The sequence below is a fragment of the Syngnathus typhle genome, linkage group LG7, assembly GCF_033458585.1.
Source record: "Syngnathus typhle isolate RoL2023-S1 ecotype Sweden linkage group LG7, RoL_Styp_1.0, whole genome shotgun sequence".
In the NCBI taxonomy this organism is placed as follows: domain Eukaryota; kingdom Metazoa; phylum Chordata; class Actinopteri; order Syngnathiformes; family Syngnathidae; genus Syngnathus; species Syngnathus typhle.
Genome location: NC_083744.1, coordinates 16,553,530 through 16,572,688, shown reverse-complemented (window position 1 = coordinate 16,572,688; position 19,159 = coordinate 16,553,530). Strand labels below are relative to the sequence as shown.

Below are 19,159 nucleotides of genomic sequence, written 5' to 3'. Positions count from 1 at the left end.
GTCAAAGTCTCGATTGATTTTCCATGCCGACTATAAGCCTGAAAGGTTTAAACCAGGAAGCGAAAATGTCAAAATGAAAATTTCAAATAGTTTATTTTAACATTTAATGAAATAATATTGTGACCACTCCATGGTCTGTTCTAAATATGACAATTGTAAAGTTATTCTTACACTTGCGTGTAATGTAAACCACAGATAGGAACCATTATAATAAAAAATTGTGCAGTGTCAATCATTTGAGTGATGATCACATGACTTGAAATTGATCACATGACTTGAAATTAGCATCGTGTGTATCTTCTTTTCTTTTTTAAATGCAATTGTTGCTCATGGGCCCTGATGTATAATACTTGTGTCCCTTTAAAATCAATCTCTCATCTTCATTTTCTCCAACATGACTCTTCAATCTTTTGGAATTTAAGGTTCCTCTTTCTTTCAAGAGCTCACTGAGGTCAAACTTAATCCCTTTCCCACCAACGTTCTGGAAAATGAGAAAAAAAGTTCTATTTAGATATTTTGTAATATTATATTATATGTGTGTATATAAAATAAGTGAACCTTTGCGTTCAGTCATGGCTGTGCAGCTGTTCTCTCAACCTGGCCGCAATGTTTTCTCTCCTCTCAAGGTGTTTCTTCAAATCTTTAACTTCGGAGGGCATCGTGCTGTTCCACACCATCAGCACCGACTGGGCGTCTGAGAGCGTCCGGAAAAAGCACGCTTAGCAAGACTCCATCCACACTGAACTCTTGACGATGCATTCTCACCCCACTCGCTCTTGTCCTGCGGGAGTCTTCTGCCCAACACCAGCACCACGTTCTTCCAGTTTTGCGTCTCTGAGAAAGCCGAATTTCAATAACGGGAGAGATCGCAATCATCATTTTTTGTAGAAATTGTATAAATGCTTAAAGATTTTAACGTGAGACTTAAAATTGAGCGTACCGTAATTTTCGGACTATAAGTCGCGGTTTTTTTTCATAGTTTGGGTGGGGGGGCGACTTATATACCGTATTTTCCGCCCTATAAGGCGCACCTAAAAACCTAAAATTTTCTCAAAAACCAACAGTGCGCCTTATAGTCCGGTGCGCCTTATATATGGACCAAATTCCTAAATTTAAACTGGCCCAAAGCATTGTGTCATGAAATCAATCATAAGTGGCCCGCTGAAGACTATGGATCATTATTTTATGATTATAAAGTAATTTGTTCTGTCTGAAGTTGAAATAAAAAAGATAAAATGGAGAATGGTTTGATTTGGATTAAAAATCTGACATGATGCATTAATGGTGCGCCTTATAGTCCGGTGCGCCTTATATAAGGATAAAGTTTTAAAATGGGCCATTCATTGAAGGTGCGCCTTATAGTCCGGTGCGCCTTATAGGCCGGAAAATACGGTACATATAAAAAATAAAAAATAAAACTTTTTGGGGCATTTTATGGCTGGTGCGACTTATAGTCGGAAAATTACGGTACTCCTAAATAATATCCACCTATGAATGCCGAGGCGACGCATCGTAGCGAGTGGCATCTCGGTGGGATGACCCGTAAGGTGTGGTGCTTGTTACCCAAGTCCAGAAGTAGCAGGTGGCCCCCTCGGGTGCCCACCCAAAGCGTGGCAGTGCTCTGCCCGACCAGCAGGGACTTGACCTGCGCCCACCGGGCCCAAGACGGGGAGCCGTCGGCGGGCTCAACCGCCTCGCCCCCTCCGTCGGAACCGCGTCTACGAGGAGGTTGATTTTAAGTTCGGACCGAGAACGTGGCGGTTCTTGTTTGCTTGACCTTATCATTTGCGCGCAGTCAATGCAGTCCACCATACGCTCGGTCCTCTTGTCCCAAACCTCCACGGTGGCCATGCCGGCTTTGCTGAGGTACACGTATTTATCCACCGCCATCCGCCACACGCTGGCCTCGCCTCTGGGCTGATGCCTACGGAACCAAAGTTCTGTTACACAAGACGGTTTTGAGTAAAGTATTCCAGTCGACTTGAATTGGATTTACGGGAGCGTCACGGCGTTGCGGGTGTCCACGTTCCGGCTCACGTCGTAGTCGGCGCTGAATGACAGGATCCTGGTACCGCAGCCGGCCCAAACGCAGCGACCGTCCAGAGAGTACGACGACGAGCATAAGCACACCACGGGAGTGTTGACGGTACCCAGGACCAGCGACTTCACCGGCTGACCAAACTCCTGATGATGCAAGAAAAGAGTTACCGTATTTTCCGCCCTATAAGGCGCACCTAAAAACCTAAAATTTTCTCAAAAACCAACAGTGCGCCTTATAGTCCGGTGCGCCTTATATATGGACCAAATTCCTAAATTCAAACTGTCCCGAAGTATTGTGTCATGAAATCAATCATAAGTGGCCCGCTGAAGACTATGAATCATTATTTTATGATTATAAAGTAATTTGTTTCGTCTGAAGTTGAAATAAAAAAGATAAAATGGAGAATGATTTGATTTGGATTAAAAATCTGACATGATGCATTAATGGTGCGCCTTATAGTCCGGTGCGCCTTATATAAGGATAAAGTTTTAAAATGGGCCATTCATTGAAGGTGCGCCTTATAGTCCGGTGCGCCTTATAGGCCGGAAAATACGGTATATTAAAAAAAAAGATATCAATGGTTTTATGTTCGGACCTTGAGAGCAGAATCTTCGTAAATGGTGAGGAGGCCGTCAGCCGTGCCAACCAGCAAGTAGTTTTTTCTTTGCCTAAAAAAAAATACATTTTATCAAAGAGGGTGGTGAATTTAAAATCCGTTTGGGGGCAACTCACAGGCGTGGAGGATTGACGTGAAAGTAGAGCGAGGTGACGGCGTCAGTGACGTTATTCAAGCGGTACCACGTGGACGCGTTCTCGCCGCTGAGAACTACCAGGGAACCCGACTGCGTGCCGGCCACCAGCCAATCGGAAGTCTCGCCGGGGATCCGGACCGTCACCAGGGATAAAACGGGACTGCTGTCGATCTCCTGAATGAACAAATGATTTATCGTACATCGTGATGAGCTCCACTTCCTGTTCTGTGGTCACAGTTTTAGAGACCGCCGTCACTTGTGTGCGAGTACCTGCGTGGTGACCTGGTTGCCGTCCAGGTCCACTGAGGTGACGGTTCCTGTCCTCTGTGTGCTGCTCCCCCCTCCCAGCCAGGCGGTGGCAGCGCTCACCGTTACGCACTCGGCATCCACATGCCTGGCTAGCAGCATCTCTCTCATCAGACACAACATTTCGCCCGAGTTGAGCCGGGCGAACACCTGACCGCAACACAAATGTAATCATCGGCTAATTGTCACCCGAGCATAGCGGGGGATTTCAAAAAATTTGAAATATGTTCTCACCTGAGCAGATGTGGGTCGATCATGAGGGTTAACCTTCAGGCAATCCTTCATCAGAGCCTGGAAGTCAGGCCAAGGGGAGCAGCCGTAGTGCTTCACCGGATCTACATTAAAAAAAAAAAAAAAAAAAATCATTTATGCTGTTATGCACACATCTGGAATGATAAATGATTAATAATAATAATAATAATAATAATAATAATAATAATAATAATAATAATAATAAATAATAATAATAATAATAATAATAATTTTTGTCTTGAAATATTTAGCGGAGAAATTTGGAGGAACTGAAGAAAAGATCCATTGTAATTATTGACATTTATTTATTTAATAATAATAATAATAATAATAATATTAATATTAATATTAATATTAATATTAATATTAATATTAATATTAATATTAATATTAATATTAATATTAATATTAATATTAATATTAATATTAATAATAATAATAATAATAATAATAATAATAATTTTTGTCTTGAAATATTTAGCTGAGAAATTTGGAGGAACTGAAGAAAAGATCCATTGTAATTATTGCCACGCTTCAAATGGTCAGTTTGTTGTTTACCTGGTAGCTTTCCCTGCACGGCCACCTCGTCAAACTCGCTGGGGAACTTGACGCCGTCACAGATACGCTCGCCGGCCGTCAGCAGGTCGTAGAGAAGGAGCCCGAACGAAAAGACGTCAGCCTGCTGGTTGTACGTCACGTTCCCTCTGGCGACTTCGGGTGCGCGGAAACCTGCGCGACAGCGAGGCTAAGCTGTCGGAAACCATCGGGTGGTCGGCCAACGATCTAACCTGGCGTGCCCTCCGAGCTGCGGACGCCCATGCTGCAGCAGTACTGAGCGATGCCGTAGTCGGTGATCTTGGCGATGACGTCGGCGTCCGTCTTGAGGTTGAACAGGAGCACGTTGTGAGGCTTCAGGTCGCGGTAGATGATCATGGCCGAGTGGAGGTACCTGACGGAACATAGCGGACCGCCTCGCAACATAAACTCACTGAAAATCTGTACTTGCGGCAAAATTTCCATTTTCGCAACACGGTCGCTTACCGTAGTCCATCGGCCACGTGCAGAGCGATCCTGTGCCTGAGCTTCAGGTTCAGGCTTCCTGTCTTGTGCTGGAACAGGGAGTCGAGGGAGCCTCGCATGGCCAGCTCCATCACCAGGACGTGCGGAGACGAGCCGGCCGCCAGCAAGCCCACCAGGCTGGGATGGCGCAAGCGACCCAACACCACCAGCTCCTGGAGACCAATTATATTGGAGGATGTTCCGACGGAGGTGGAATCTTGGGGCCGCTTACCTGTCTAAGGAGTCTGTAGATGTAAAGTTCTGAGGCGTGCTTGTTGAATAACTTGACAGCCACTTCTTCATTCTTATAGATGCCTCGGTAGACCGTGCCAAAGCCGCCGTCGCCTGTTGGTTCACCACATGCACTTACGAAACAGTCCATGCATTTCCCATATTATATACCGTAATTTTCGGACTATAAGTCGCACCGGAGTATAAGTCGCACCAGCCATAAAATGCCCAAAAACGTGAAAAAAAACATAAATATGTATATAAGTCGCTCCTGAGTATAAATCGCCCCCCCCACCCAAACTATGAAAAAAAAACGCGACTTATAGTCCGAAAATTACGGTATCTCATTTTTCACCAAGGAGGTTGGCTTTGGAGAGGTCCACGTGCAGCTCGTCGCTGTCCAAGGTAGTCCCAGCCGGCTGATCGCTCAGGACCACGTCCGGAGCGACCTGAGAGATGGGAATGGTACAGCGAGGGTCTTCGGGGTTCACCAGAAGAAAGTCTGAAAAGATAAATAGGTATTTCTAACATGTTTTATGTAGATGTATTAACGCGGTGAGGTCTCACCCTGGTCGAAATGTGCAAAGAGGTCTTCTAGGAGCATCTTGCTCCACTCGTGACCGTCCTGGAAGCTGTAGAGAGCCCACTTCTTCAGGAGAGCCTCCCCGCTGCCGTGCACGTCGGTGCTCAGCAGGCCCGGGAACCACTCCTCCAGCAGGGAGTCCACCTGGTCCACCACCTGGCCCAGGAGCACCCGTCCTGGCGGGGAGTGAAACAATGACAACCGCAATCAGATTAATCAAAATCCTTAGTTTGTAATCAACATTGGAAAGAGAGGACAACAGCGCCATCTGCTGGTCGGAATACCACAAATTGTTGCTGTACGAGGAAAGGCTTTTGTGAGGTCAAAAAAAAAAAATCTCCTCGGATACCTTTCCGCGAGCAGGGCACGGTGATCCGGAGCACGCCGGAGACATCTTCCCGCGCCGCCTCCACCAGGCAGTAGACCTCAATGGACCAGCTTAGGTGCACGCCTCGATTCCAGCACACTTTTTTAGGCGGGCACGCTTTCTCTGTGTAAACGCACACACATAAATGACTCCGAGGTGCGGCGAGACGTGATCGGCGAACTCTCGCTACCTCTGCCGTAGAGCAAATAAGCCGAGACCTCCAGCAAGCGGACGATCTGTCTCGACCAGAAGTCGGGCGGGAAGTACGGCATCTCGTACTCTCGAACGATCACCTCCGAGTTCTCGCAATGAGGTAGCTCAATGCTCGGCTTGTCTTTTGCTAAACTGGAGGTGTGTTTAATCATATAAAAAAGTATCCATAACATTTTTCTATTTTAGTTTTTGCAATTCAAAGACGGTGTACCTAATGATGTGTCCAATGATATCGAACTATTTGTACCTGCTGGGCACAAGGAGTTGATCTTGTCCAAAGGGCAGAGCGATCAGGAACTTCTCCAGAAGTTTCAAGTAGTGCACAGCACGACTGGCGGGGAAACATTTGGTCTCCAGCAGAAAGTTTTCCACCGCTGAGCGCTGAAGCACTCCTTGATGATGCTTCCATCCATCCTTCAGGGTCAGTTTCTGCAAATAATAGTTGATCATTCTCCATTTAAAAGCACTTCAGTTTTTTTTTCTCCAGTGGTCTTCATTTAATCACTAAAAAAAATGGTGACAAACCTGCGAGAGGACGTTGCAGAGCCACTGTGGATCGATGAAGTAGAGCTCCTGAAGCTGGAGCGTGGGATCATCAAAGTGCAGTAAGACCCCTTGAAGACGCAAAAAAATATATAAAGCATTTATTAAAAAAATCAATGTGGCACTTGAGCACACTCATGCGGATGTGTCACAACCTACAAAACAGAAAGCGCTAACGTGCTAATTATTAGCGGCCTAACACTGACCAGCTTGGCTGAGGAAATGGATGGCATGGGGAAGCTCCGCCTCCTCCAGTGGCAGCTGACTCTCCTGGATGAGGTCCAGCAGCTGTTGTCGCATTAGGACGGGGAACTCCTTCGGAACCCTGTTCCTCTCCTGGAGAAGCCTGCGCTCCAGCTCCACGTAGCTGTCGGGAACCAGCTGGCCCATCACGGGCTGACCCTGGATCTGCGGGTCGACAAAGGGGTGAGGAGAGATGATAATGATGGAATGACGTGGAGCTACCTTGAAGTCGGTGGCCTCCTTAGCGATGGCCTTGCGCAGTCGAACGAGGGTGTCCGAGTCTTCGCAGGCCGACACGGTGAAGTAGTCCTGGATGGTCGGGAATCCCTGATGCTTGAGGAGCTCCTCGCGGATTTTGTTGAAGCAGGCTTGGAAGGCCACGTCGTCACTCACGTCGATGTGCGTTCCCACCAGGATGACCGGGGAGTGAGGAGCCACCGCCTTCGACAAGGAAGTGAAGCGTTTCAATTGATTATCTGGCATCCACGGCCTGTTGTCGTAGCAACCTTGATGTTGAAGAGCCAGGGCTTGAGCGCATCCAGCTGCTGGGCTCCTCTGCTCAAGTCGTGGACCACCAGGTAGAGCGCTCTGGAGGAGAGGAAATGAGCCTGCGAGCCGCACACCTCATCGCCACCTGAGATGTTTGGATTCGATTTGGTTCCCGAGTCTTAATTCACCTGACGTGTGACTCCACCCACCTGAGAAATCCCAGACATTCAGCACCATCTTCTTCTTGTCCCGTTCCCTGATGGTCCAGTCTCGTACGTCCACGCTGGCGCCGCCCGTCCGTTTGAAGGAGGACTGCTGCGAACGCTTGATCTTCATCAGCTTATGGATCAGGCTACTCTTCCCGCTGCCGGCATTCCCCACCACAATGAGCTTCATCCGGTAATACGGGACGGCCTTCTTGAGACGTTGCTGGAGAAACCTGAGCGAGGGAGAGGAACGTTCTTAAATTGTAAAACGATACAGGTCCGTATTTTATTCTACCTGACGATGTCCTTGGTTTTGCTTCCGATCAGTTTGAGGTCCAGCTGGAGTCGCAGGCCGTCCAGCGGGAGGTCCCACAGTCGGCCCAGCCTGCCCATCTCGTCGGGAAAGGAGCGTAGGCCTGAGTTGCGACTCACGTCCAATGAAGTGAGACCCTCCAGCAGACCCACCTGTGGTGGGATCTAACATTCCAATGTACAAAAAAATCATCATTTCTGGATGGCCTGGTTCTATTACTGTAGCTCCCCAACATTCATCTCACCTCAACGAGATTGTTGTCACTCAAGTGCAGCTTCTCCAGTCGGGTCCACTTGTGGACGGGCCCGCTTAAATCCAGCTCGCCGATGAGGTTGTGGTTGAACATCAACTCGCGTAGGTTACTGGACACCCACGAGCTCGGGCCCGGTAATACCGCAATCTGATTGGTCCTCATGTCTACCGATCTCAAGCTGGGGATAAAAAAATTTAAAAAATATATAAATACAGTATTTTTCATTTAATGATCATAGGTTACTTTTATAATGTTTATAATCCGGGGAAAAAATAAAATGATGCAACGGTTAAATATAACCAAATTAAATCACAAAAATAAATGTTTGTGGTTGACTCACGTAGGTAGGCGGAGGATGGCATCGGAAACGCCAGCGAAATTGTTGTTGGCAAGTTTCAGTGTTATGAGCTTTGGCGGCAGCTGTTCCAAGAAACCTGCAGATGATAATTATCTTTAAAAAAAAAAAAAAAAAAAAAAAAAAATACCGTATTTTCCGCCCTATAAGGCGCACCTAAAAACCTAAAATTTTCTCAAAAACCAACAGTGCGCCTTATAGTCCGGTGCGCCTTATAGGCCGGAAAATACGGTACATCTACAGTAAGTGCCACACCTATTTTGTTGGAGGAGGCGCTGAAAATTTCTAGCTTTGGGCAGCCTGCCAAGAAGCTGGATGAGATGTTGGTCACGGCGTTCTTGCTCACGTCCAGCAGTTTGAGCTCGGGGAGGTTCGACGGGGGCACGGAGAGCTCGGTCACGTTGTTCCTGAAGATCGGCGGTGGAGATGATTTGGACATCCGAGAAGCTTTTTAGCGCCGGGTTCCTACCCTTCCATGAGAAGCTCCTCCAGGTGCTCGGCGACGCGGCCTATCTGGTGCGGGAAGGTCGTCAGCTTGTTGAAGGACAAGTTGAGCTGCCGCAGCGACGGACAGACGGCCGTCGCATCCAAAGCGAGGTGCGGGCCTACGCAGTTGCGTGAGACGTTGAGCGTGGCGAGCGACGGCAAGGCGAGGAGCTCCGCCGGAAGCGACTGAAGCTGGTTGCCCTGCAGGTCCAATCGGGTCAGGCTGCTCAAACTCTACACCGAGAGACACAGTTGTGAAGACAAGCCAGCTAATAAAACCAAAGCTTAGGTAGAAATTGAATCGTCACCTGACAGAGGCCAGGTGGGAACTCCAGAAGAACATTGTGGCTCAGGTCCAGTCTCAGAAGGTGAGCCAGCTGCTGCTGAACCGGGCCGTGGTCCATCAGGCACAACAGGCAGTCCAATTCGTTCCCCGACAGGTCCAGCAGGCGGATCTTCTCTTTCTCCTTGGGAAACACCAATGAGCTCTCCAGAGACCCAAACGCTAGAAATGCAAATATCCAGAGTTTCGAATCCAATTTAAAAACTACAATATCCAGAGATATTTTTATAAAAACATGTCCAAATACTTTTTTGGTGTCTTCCATATCGTCTGTGCGCGTGCTCGTTGTGCTCGCCGTCTATCGGACCACTCTGGAGAAAGAAACGACGTTGTTATCAAATGTAAATATTTTCACAGGGAGTTACACTCACCAAAAGAATATGATTTTAAAAAAATATAACCCTGAAAATACGGTACGTCGCCATCTACAGGGATTTGTTAGTCATTACAATAGTTAACAAACTAGAAATTCGCCAGCAAACTAGTCAACTGTCGAAAGACGTACCAAATACATACAATGACGAATATAAACGTCCACGGTAGTGAATGAGTTCATAGCTTAGCATAAAATGCTAACTGTAATAAATAAATCAGCAATGTACGATGACTGCAATGTTCCCAATACCTCCGCACTGGCGTGTCTGCGGCGTCCGTGGTTCCTCTTGAATGAACTCCCCCTCAACTCCTCCGTGGAGTTGTTGTGGGGTTTCAGGGAGACCCCCGTCAGTGAATCGCTCCCTAGTCAACGGAGAATGATTCAGAACTCTTCACACGGTTATAAATAAATGCCGTTCCTCACCGTCACTCTCCATGTCGTCAAGGAAGAGGCCTTCATCCATGGAGAAGAAGCTGAAGCTGGAGTCGTCGCTCTCGTCAGACATGTATCCAGACGTCAGGCAGGGCTCCCCCGGAGACTTCAGAGGAGCTCCCAGTGTCCTGGAGCGTTGCAAGGACAGAATGTAGCGTGCCAAGCTAGCTCCTTTACCTTCAAGACAAAGAACATACCCATCCAATAATTTCAAATGGCCGCTTTGTCACCAGGTTTGACTGATTTTTAGATAGGTAAATTGAATTGAATAAATAACGATGACGCAAAGTCAATGTTAGTCACCATACAAAAACGCTTCAGGTATGTTTTGTCCTTCTACCTGTTTGCGACATCATTTTTGGTTCCCACAGTCACTTTGTTGTTTGCTGAAGGCAAATTACCAAACTAGGTCAGAGATCACACTAGCTGGGATATAGGTGTGGTTTCAGCATGTCCCAAAAGTGCCTGCTTGGTTTTGTTGTGTTTTTCCATTTACTTAGTTTGCAAGGAATCATTTAATCTAAAATTTTCCGTAAAAAAATAGGGCAACCTTTATTTGAAATAAATAAAGGTGACACATTTTGCACAAAATAATTTGAAATAATAAGTGTCATTTCTTGTAACAGTCAACATTTTAAAATTTGTTAGAAAATACAATTTTAAAAAAAATGTCTTTCAAATTTTGAATACAAAGCATGTTTAATTTTTTTTTTTTTTTAAAGGCCTGAAATCAATAACAAGTGTAGAACTAGCTTAACTTAGCTTAACTACCGTATTTTCCGCCCTATAAGGCGCACCTAAAAACCTAAATTTTTCTCAAAAACCAACAGTGCGCCTTATAGCCCGGTGCGCCTTATATATGGACCAAATTCCTAAATTTAAACTGGCCCAAAGCATTGTGTCATGAAATCAATCATAAGTGGCCCGCTGAAGACTATGAATCATGACTCAAAAAGACTATGGATCATTATTTTATGATTATAAAGTAATTTGTTCCGTCTGAAGTTGAAATAAAAAAGATAAAATGGAGAATGATTTGGATTAAAAATCTGACATGATGCATTAATGGTGCGCCTTATAGTCCGGTGCGCCTTATATAAGGATAAAGTTTTAAAATGGGCCATTCATTGAAGGTGCGCCTTATAGGCCGGTGCGCCTTATAGGCCCACGAAAATACGGTACTTCAATTTGAGCCAGGACAAAAAATATATTGAAGCTTTCTCACTTGTGCTGTAACGCAGACTATGCGCTCTGCCTCTCTGGGCCAGCAGGGGGCAGAGCCAAGCAGCATCCAGACGGCCCAGGCGAAAACCACCCAGGCACAAAGCGTTGTTGTTGAGGTCCAGGCCCAGACGGCCCAGCAGCTGGATGACCATAGGCCCGTCTGCGCGTTTCACGCTGACGGCCAGGGCCCGGCGGAGGTGCTGCTCGTGGGCCCCTTGGCTCAACAGCAGCTCCACCAACTCCAGTGGGCCTCCCTTTTCACACACCTACAACACACAACCAATGGAAACGTGGCTCAGGGTCAGCAGAGAAGGTCATAAACCCGTGATGTCCACACCTGGTAGATGAGGGACTCGGTTTTGGTCTTCCTGTTGACGTCGGCCCCGAGCTCGATGAGACACTCTGCCATGACGGTGTTTCCGTCCTCACACGCTTTCTCCAGCATCCTGTAGTGAAGCTCCGAGTTGGCGCACATCTTGGACAGAGCCAAGCACGCTGACCGACGCAGCTGAAGATAGAAAAACCAGGATGGCGTGGAGGAATCCATTTCATCGTCAAAATGCGTCAGTGGTGTGACGTACCGGATTCTTGCCGCGCTCGGGAACGTCGGAGTCTCGGAGGTGCTGGAATATCTGCCGATCAAAATCTTCCCGTTGGAGCTCCACAGCCGATCCCGAACAAGCGTCCAGCATCCTCAGCGCCACCTGGAAACACTGAAGACACACATACGATTATAATTTGTCCTTCATAGCCTCGGATGATTTGAGCTACCTTGAGCAGTAGGTCATAATCCTCCTTGTACTCGCCCAGTGAGGCCACCAGGACTGAAGCTAGTACAGGAACGATCATCCTGGAGAGCTTCTTCTTGGATACCAGGTAGCTGAGCAGGGTCAGACCCCAGTAGTGAATTTCTGCAAGATGATATGGAAACTTCCAGTGACTTTATTTATATATATTTTTTTTATGAACGCACCTCGATCCTGTGGGAACATCTGCAGCGTGTGGAGGACCGTGTCGATGGCCCCCTGCTGGCAAAGCAGATCCACTGCACCTGAGCAGTCGGCCAGGGAGGCGAGCACCTTAAAGCCGCACAACTGGATGTTCGGACACCTGATGAACTACACGCGGACAGAATAAACCCATCCCAGAATTACTCTAGGGGCAATGTGTAGACAAAATTGCACCACTCCTATCTGACAGAAACATTCGTACCCTGTTGAGGACTTCCAGGTAGACGGTGTGTGCACCTTCGACCACACACTGGTTCTTCAGGACTCTCAGAGACACGTCGGCCATGTCGGGGTCCGCCACCGAGGAGCCGTGCTCTCGTAAGCTCCGGTCTTGGAAAGGTTAGCGTGTTAGCATTCAGCAGGAGCATTCGGATCTACCGAGCCCATCGTACCTGGACAGAGGAAGACCAAGCTGGCTCGCAGGGCCTCCAGTTGAACTTCCGGTTGAAAGTTGTGGACCTTCATGACACTCAGGATTTGACCCACGGCCATGTTGAGCTCATCCAGGCCGGCGGTCCGGCCTCGGAAGAGGAGGCCGAGCAGGCGGCAGGCGTTGACGGACACCCGAACCGAAGCCGGGTGCCTCTTCATCATCTCCGCCACGTTGACATGGAGGCCGCTGGACAGCAGCGTGGAGCGCATCTTCGCTATTAAAGCAACGTGAGATATTCGTGTCAATAGAGGAGGTCTGAGGAGGTCCACGATTGAGGCTATTTATTTGTGTGTATGTAGCAAGCCCAGGCCCACTTACGATTTCGTGTGACCAGTGTGGCGATGGCACTCGTGGCAGCCTGGAAGACGCGGGGCGAGGAGGAGTGAAGCAACATGGCCGCCATCAGCTGTCTGTGAACAGGAGTCCTAGAAAGACCAGAAAATGTTTCGAAACTTATTGTCACCAATTAAAAAAAAAAAAAAGTACCGTATTTTCCGCCCTATAAGGCGCACCTAAAAATCTTCTCAAAAACCAACAGTGCGCCTTATAGCCCGGTGCGCCTTATATATGGACTAAATTCCTAAATTTAAACTGGCCCAAAGCATTGTGTCATGAAATCAATCATAAGTGGCCCGCTGAAGACTATGAATCATCAATCAAAAAGACTATGGATCATTATTCTATGATTATAAAGTAATTTGTTTCCGTCTGAAGTTGAAATAAAAAGGATAAAATGGAGAATGATTTGATTTGGATTAAAAATCTGACATGATGCATTAATGGTGCGCCTTATAGTCCGGTGCGCCTTATATAAGGATAAAGTTTTAAAATGGGCCATTCATTGAAGGTGCGCCTTATAGTCCGGTGCGCCTTATAGGCCGGAAAATACGGTAATATTAATGGAGTACCGATCATCCTGTTCCTCTTCCAGCTGACTCCTTGGAGCTCCGTGCACCAACAGACTGTGAATGGCCCAGCATGCAGCTTCCTGAAAGGGGTCATTCAATTTCATCACATTGAATTCACTTCAAGTTGGCTTTGCTTCAGCCCGACCTGAACGTGCGAGTCTGCGGCGTGGAGATCCAGCGCCGTGCAGCAGAGCCCCATCCAGCCCAGGTCCAAGTCCAGGTTTCCCGAGGCACCCCCACGGTTCTCCTCCGCCTCGCCGTCCTCCAAGCCCTGCTCTGCCGCCGCTCGGCTCTCCACCATGCTGGACGCTGAGGAGCACGATGTCGCATCACGTGTGAGGGAATCTTTGTGTATTTTGTGCTTAAATTGTGTGTGTGTGTGTTCTCACTGAGGTCTGCCAGGCAGGAGAGGGCGGCGGCTTGTAACGTGGCATTGTGGGGGAATGTCTGACAGGCCCTTACCGCCGCCCGGGCCACGCCGTTCAGCACCAGGATGTTGTAGTAGCTCTCTGAGTCGACACACACGCATAATTGCACATGGCGTCAAACATTATCTTGTCAAACACGCAAGATATTCATTTACCGTAATTTTCGGACTATAAGTCGCGGTTTTTTTCCATAGTTTGGGTGGGGGGGGGGGGACTTATACTCAGGAGCGACTTATATACATATATATGTTTTTTTCACTTTTTTGGGCATTTTATGGCTGGTGCGACTTATAGTCCGAAAATTACGGTACACGCACGGCGACGCCCAAAAGGCATGCATTGTTTTTGTCCCTGTGTTTACTTCTCATCATTGCATTTTTTTTTTGGTGCAAGGCGACTTGTAAACTTGTAAAACGAGTCATTGAGAGCTCAACTGACATGTTCATGCATAGTTAACATAGTAAGAATGTGTACAGCTAGTCATAGCTCACGCTATGTGGTCAAATATGCTTGCCAGATTAAAAAAAAACTGAATTCACCACACATGGCAACAACTCTCATTTGATTATTTTGTAAATAAATATGTGACGGACATGCTGGAGATTATTTGTCTTTTTTATTACCGTATTTTCCGGCCTATAAGGCGCACCGGACTATAAGGCGCACCTTCAATGAATGGCCCATTTTAAAACTTTATCCTTATATAAGGCGCACCGGACTATAAGGCGCACCATTAATGCATCATGTCAGATTTTTAATCCAAATCAAATCATTCTCCATTTTATCTTTTTTATTTCAACTTCAGACGGAACAAATTACTTTATAATCATAAAATAATGATCCATAGTCTTTTTGAGTCATGATTCATAGTCTTCAGCGGGCCACTTATGATTGATTTCATGACACAATGCTATGGGCCAGTTTAAATTTAGGAATTTGGTCCATATATAAGGCGCACCGGACTATAAGGCGCACTATTGGTTTTTGAGAAAATTTTAGGTTTTTAGGTGCGCCTTATAGGGCGGAAAATACGGTAATATGGTAATAATTATTATGATTCTGCTGACCTGACGTGAACCTTCGGAACAGGCAGCACGCTGTCTCCTGGAGCTCCTCGTTTTGAGGGAAGGCATCCATGGCCGAGATGAGCGCAGAATAGCAGCGAGCGCTGCCGGACATCAACATTTCCACATTGCTGCCTGCAAGAAAAAAAAAATTCTATAAATGTGGAGGAAATTTAGCAGCTGTTGTTTGATGTATGAATAGTTGCGTTGTTTATTGGCAGCAAAATAAATGAACAGGAAATTGGCCAATCTGGTTCGAATCAACCCTTTTGGGCTAATTCCAGAGCTTTGATGAACACTAATTACGGAATTTCCCCAAGAGCGCCCCAAACGAAAGCAATTATCATGCGCCATTGGGTAACACTGAAATGCAAAGCTTCCATAATTCCCTTATGATGTTCTGCGGATTTCATACTTAATGAAGAGAGATTGAAATGTTCCCAATCCGCAATTTCCAAATAGTGCAAATAATATTTACAGCATACACACTTGCCCTTGTTTCAGTTCAGGATGTTCCACGCGTTTTATTAGCGTCATGTGACATCCAGTAGAACGATTTGAAATTATCCTTTGCCACTTCGTAGAAAGCCACGGAATAAATGCCATGACGCAATCGTCCCACGCTGTTAATCATAATGTTCGCCAAGCATTGACATTTATGCCGAGGCTAAATATGACCCGACGTTACATCATCGGCGACCTATTTCCACACAGAACAATAATAAAGCAAATATAATGAGGTCAAATTACATCCACTAGGGATGGAGGGACATTTTTTTTACAGTAATTGATCCATAAAAGTCTTTATGAGGACAAAGGTAGCAGAGTTGCTAAAAGAGACAGCTAGGTAAAATGGCTGCTGGATTACAGGCTGGTCCTCACTTTTACATGATTTAAAATGTATTTTAATTCATCTATGAACTTTTTGGGGTGTACAGATGTGCCTATTAGGATTAGCACGTTAGCCTCTTCTTGTTTTTGATACTATTTTAAACCTTGTTCTGGCCCGTCTGGCCAAGACAGGTTTAAAAAAAACAAAAACAACATCAGGACGATTCTAATTAAGCAGTGGACACATATGAAGTAAACACGTGTGTGTCTGACATGTCAGCATGCACTTCTGAATTGGAAGTTAGTCAAGTTGAGCCGGAATGCCCGGAACGGCAAAAACGATTTACATTTCGAGTTTTGCTTTCAAAGGCTTGACAGAAACTTGACAACAAAAATAGAATGCATGGCTTTGGCAAAGTTAAAAATATAATGAGAGACTTTCGGAATGTCAAATAAACCTTTAAGATGTTATTTGTATACTCGATTGTGGCAATTATGATGGAGGGAAGTCTTACTGGGTCTGGACAGGGGGAGGAGAACTTTCATGGCCTGCAGCAGCAGCTCGGGGTTCCCCGGGAACCCGTGCAGGACGGCCAGAACCGCCACGTGGTCTTGGTTCTCCACGAACGCCATTAAATGCTCATCCCTCACTGCACCATTGTTAAAAAAAAAAAAAAAGGCATTACATAATTTCATTCAAAATATTTTGTCACTTCAGGCTCACCTAGATGAAGGAGCGCCCGCAGAGCTCGGCAGCCTTGGAGCTGCACCTCCTCGTTGGAAGCGAAAGACTTCATGGCCTGCACCACCAGGCCGAACACGTCTTCCTCAACCTCCTCCAGCAGCAGCAGAGCGATGGCGTCTGTGTGACGGAAAGAAGCCACCGTTGATGATGTCACATGCTCTCCAACAAATCAAGCTGATCTTCTGAATATGGTTTTGATTACAAATGTTTCTTCACAAGCAATCTTGATCTTTTTTTTTAGTGATGAGCCTTCAAATGTTGCCACTGTGCTGTAGCTAACATGGAAAAAAAAATTGTTTTTCAATGGGCGAAATTGCAAAACGTTCAGGACTATCAATTATGCAAATGCAGGTGCATACTCAGGTACCGTAATTTTCGGACTATAAGTTGCGTTTTTTTTTTCATAGTTTGGGTGGGGGGGCGACTTATACTCAGGAACGACTTATATACATATATATGTTTTTTTTCACTTTTTTGGGCATTTTATGGCTGGTGCGATTTATACTCCGGTGCGACTTATAGTCCGAAAATTACGGTAATTAGTTTTTTTGTCAGCGGAAAAGGTTACAAAAAAACATTAGCTGGAAGAGTTGTACGTTTCCACTAGCAGGTTTAATTACGCAAGCCTTAATTAAGCACCATTACAAAGGGAAATTCTGCGACTTAATGAAAGATAATTTTGTATGGAACTCGGCTCCATTGTCTTAACTTTACGTTTTAATGATTGCGGTTGAGGATTAATTTTGCTCATGTAAGATAAGGTAAGGTAAGATTATGTTCTTGGTAAAGTTAGTACTTCAAGTTTGCTTGATGATTCTGTAATTATGTCTTAGCTCCACCTACCTCCTGGTTAAATTTACTTGCACGTTATTTCCTAGGTTAGGCCACGGCTCACTTCCAACAAGTTACATCAACGTTTTTTTTCTGTGTTGTGACTTTTACGTTACTTTCTGGGTTACACGTATGCACAAATTCTTGCCTGGAACTACTTACCGTAATTTTCGGACTATAAGTCGCGTTTTTTTTCATAGTTAGGGTGGGGAGGCGACTTATACTCAGGAGCGACTTATTTACATATATATGGGTTTTTTTTTCACTTTTTGGGGCATTTTATGGCTGGTGCGACTTATACTCCGGTGCGACTTATAGTCCGAAAATTATGGTACTCATAATTTTCTGGGTTACATTTTCACTCAAGCGACTAGTTACTTCATTCCAATCACTGCCTAGTAAAGGTTATTTCTGTTACTGCATTTTAATATTTATTTTCCTGCCAAATGAACTTGTTTTATGTTTGCACGACAGTAAATGTAAAATGATGCGTTACTTATGATTGCTTGGGAACAATTGCCGCAGCGAAACGAAAGCACTTACACACCACACAAAAAAAATGAACTGAAAGTCAAGTTAAAATAGCCGCGGCCCAAAAGTACCTGAGCGGAGAAGGAGCGCCAGGCATCGGAGCGCGACTGTGGTTACTCGGCAGTCAGAGTGGTACTGTGAGAGAACTCTGAAAATGTGCCTGCGTGCACACACACACACATATATTTAAAAAGGCCAATATCGACAGATACAATGGGCCCGGCAATTCATGACTTTGTTAGCGACACGCAGTTACTTACAGGTGAGGTGTGTTCATGTCCTCCAGCATACTTGGACGTATTTCCAGCAATTGACACAACAGTGACCAGCCCACCTTCGGCAACAGGATGACATCATTACTATTTGGGACAAAAGTCGAATCCATACAAATAGTGGCGGTGCGTTCAAGTACCTGCTGAACTCCTCTGCTTTCAATGTGGGACAACAGTGCAGCCATAAGTGGCTCTTGAATATCTTTGTCTGCAAATAGCTGACAGGCTGAAACAAAGAAGATTCTTTACATCGGTTCACTTTTGTGTGTTTTTGCTTTGGGGCCCTGCTATGATTCTGAAATGTGATTTACTATGAAGATTAGTTAGACATATAGTCCAACTCTGGGTCAGAGCAGTTAAAGTACGAAATAGGCATTGGATCTATTACGGCAGGAGTAGTTGGAGATATTGGGTTAGCTGGACTAATATTAGGGATGGAGTAGTTGAAGGACTAGTTGGACATTGGAACTATCAAAAAATGATGGACTAGTAAGTTTCTGTAAGATAGACACACTAGTTGGAAGGTAGAGGAACATTGGACCTCAAGAAGTAGTGACATTGTGACCAAAACGTAGTTGGACATTTGATCTACTCGGGAAAGTGATTGAACGACTAGTGGCTCTTTAGTGAAAGATTTGGTTGGACGTGACGCGCGAGCAGCCATGCACGAGGTATCACCTACCATGGTCGGTGCGCGACAGGAAGAGCAGATCCTGCAGGATCTGAATAAGCGTGCAAAGCTGCCTGTCCTCCTGGGGGCTCTTGAGCCTGACCAGGAGCTTCCTCAACCTCTCCTCCAGCTCCTCTTTGTTGTCCATCTCGTCGAACGAGCCCCGGGCGGTCAGATCATGACAGCCTCGAGGAGAGGCTCCGACGGGCCGAGCGGCCACGGCAGCCTGGCCGGCCGGCAAGAGGGGCCGCACGGGAGGCTGCTGCGAGTCACCGCATCGGGGCGCATGTCTCATCCAAAAGTCAACTTTCGCTCGGCTTCCTCTTTTTGTCTTCGCTCTTTGTTTGTGTGTGTGTGTGTGTGTGGTGC

The 19,159-nt window shown here is 46.1% G+C and overlaps 1 protein-coding gene across 2 annotated transcripts; it reads right to left on the bottom strand.

Annotated features, from left to right (window-relative positions):
* Positions 1-74: 74 nt before the first annotated feature.
* Positions 75-19,085, bottom strand: lrrk2 (leucine-rich repeat kinase 2). Of its 2 annotated transcripts, none has more exons than XM_061284153.1 (51): positions 18,803-19,085; positions 18,261-18,346; positions 18,109-18,182; positions 17,920-18,008; positions 16,466-16,603; positions 16,257-16,391; positions 14,914-15,045; positions 13,808-13,927; positions 13,564-13,727; positions 13,419-13,498; positions 12,829-12,935; positions 12,470-12,724; positions 12,280-12,407; positions 12,041-12,185; positions 11,839-11,978; positions 11,649-11,780; positions 11,405-11,575; positions 11,069-11,333; positions 9,835-10,020; positions 9,661-9,773; positions 9,283-9,346; positions 9,001-9,197; positions 8,676-8,926; positions 8,462-8,613; positions 8,192-8,285; positions 7,843-8,029; positions 7,581-7,762; positions 7,289-7,518; positions 7,097-7,224; positions 6,813-7,031; positions 6,554-6,755; positions 6,330-6,418; positions 6,052-6,233; positions 5,782-5,936; positions 5,574-5,714; positions 5,209-5,400; positions 4,997-5,143; positions 4,643-4,755; positions 4,393-4,583; positions 4,140-4,300; positions 3,910-4,080; positions 3,334-3,434; positions 3,064-3,249; positions 2,774-2,967; positions 2,637-2,709; positions 1,997-2,184; positions 1,778-1,924; positions 1,489-1,718; positions 766-834; positions 559-694; positions 75-481 (listed from the first exon to the last, which is right to left on the bottom strand). In XM_061284153.1, exons 1-50 carry the CDS (start codon positions 19,083-19,085, stop codon positions 567-569), a joined length of 7,707 nt encoding a protein of 2,568 aa, XP_061140137.1. In that variant the 3' UTR covers positions 75-481; positions 559-566. The 2 variants fall into 2 exon arrangements, with proteins under 2 accessions (XP_061140137.1, XP_061140138.1); XM_061284154.1 differs by having other exon boundaries at positions 1,564-1,718.
* Positions 19,086-19,159: the final 74 nt, after the last annotated feature.

Excerpts from the sequence above, each read along its gene's own strand:
- lrrk2 (XM_061284153.1), bottom strand. The coding sequence starts at position 19,085 with ATGAGACATGCGCCCCGATGCGGTGACTCGCAGCAGCCTCCCGTGCGG. Across the intron at positions 7,763-7,842 it reads GTGACAACAATCTCGTTGAG|ATCCCACCACAGGTGGGTCT; the intron begins GTGAGATGAATG and ends TTGGAATGTTAG. Across the intron at positions 4,584-4,642 it reads TCTACAGACTCCTTAGACAG|GAGCTGGTGGTGTTGGGTCG; the intron begins GTAAGCGGCCCC and ends ATTGGTCTCCAG.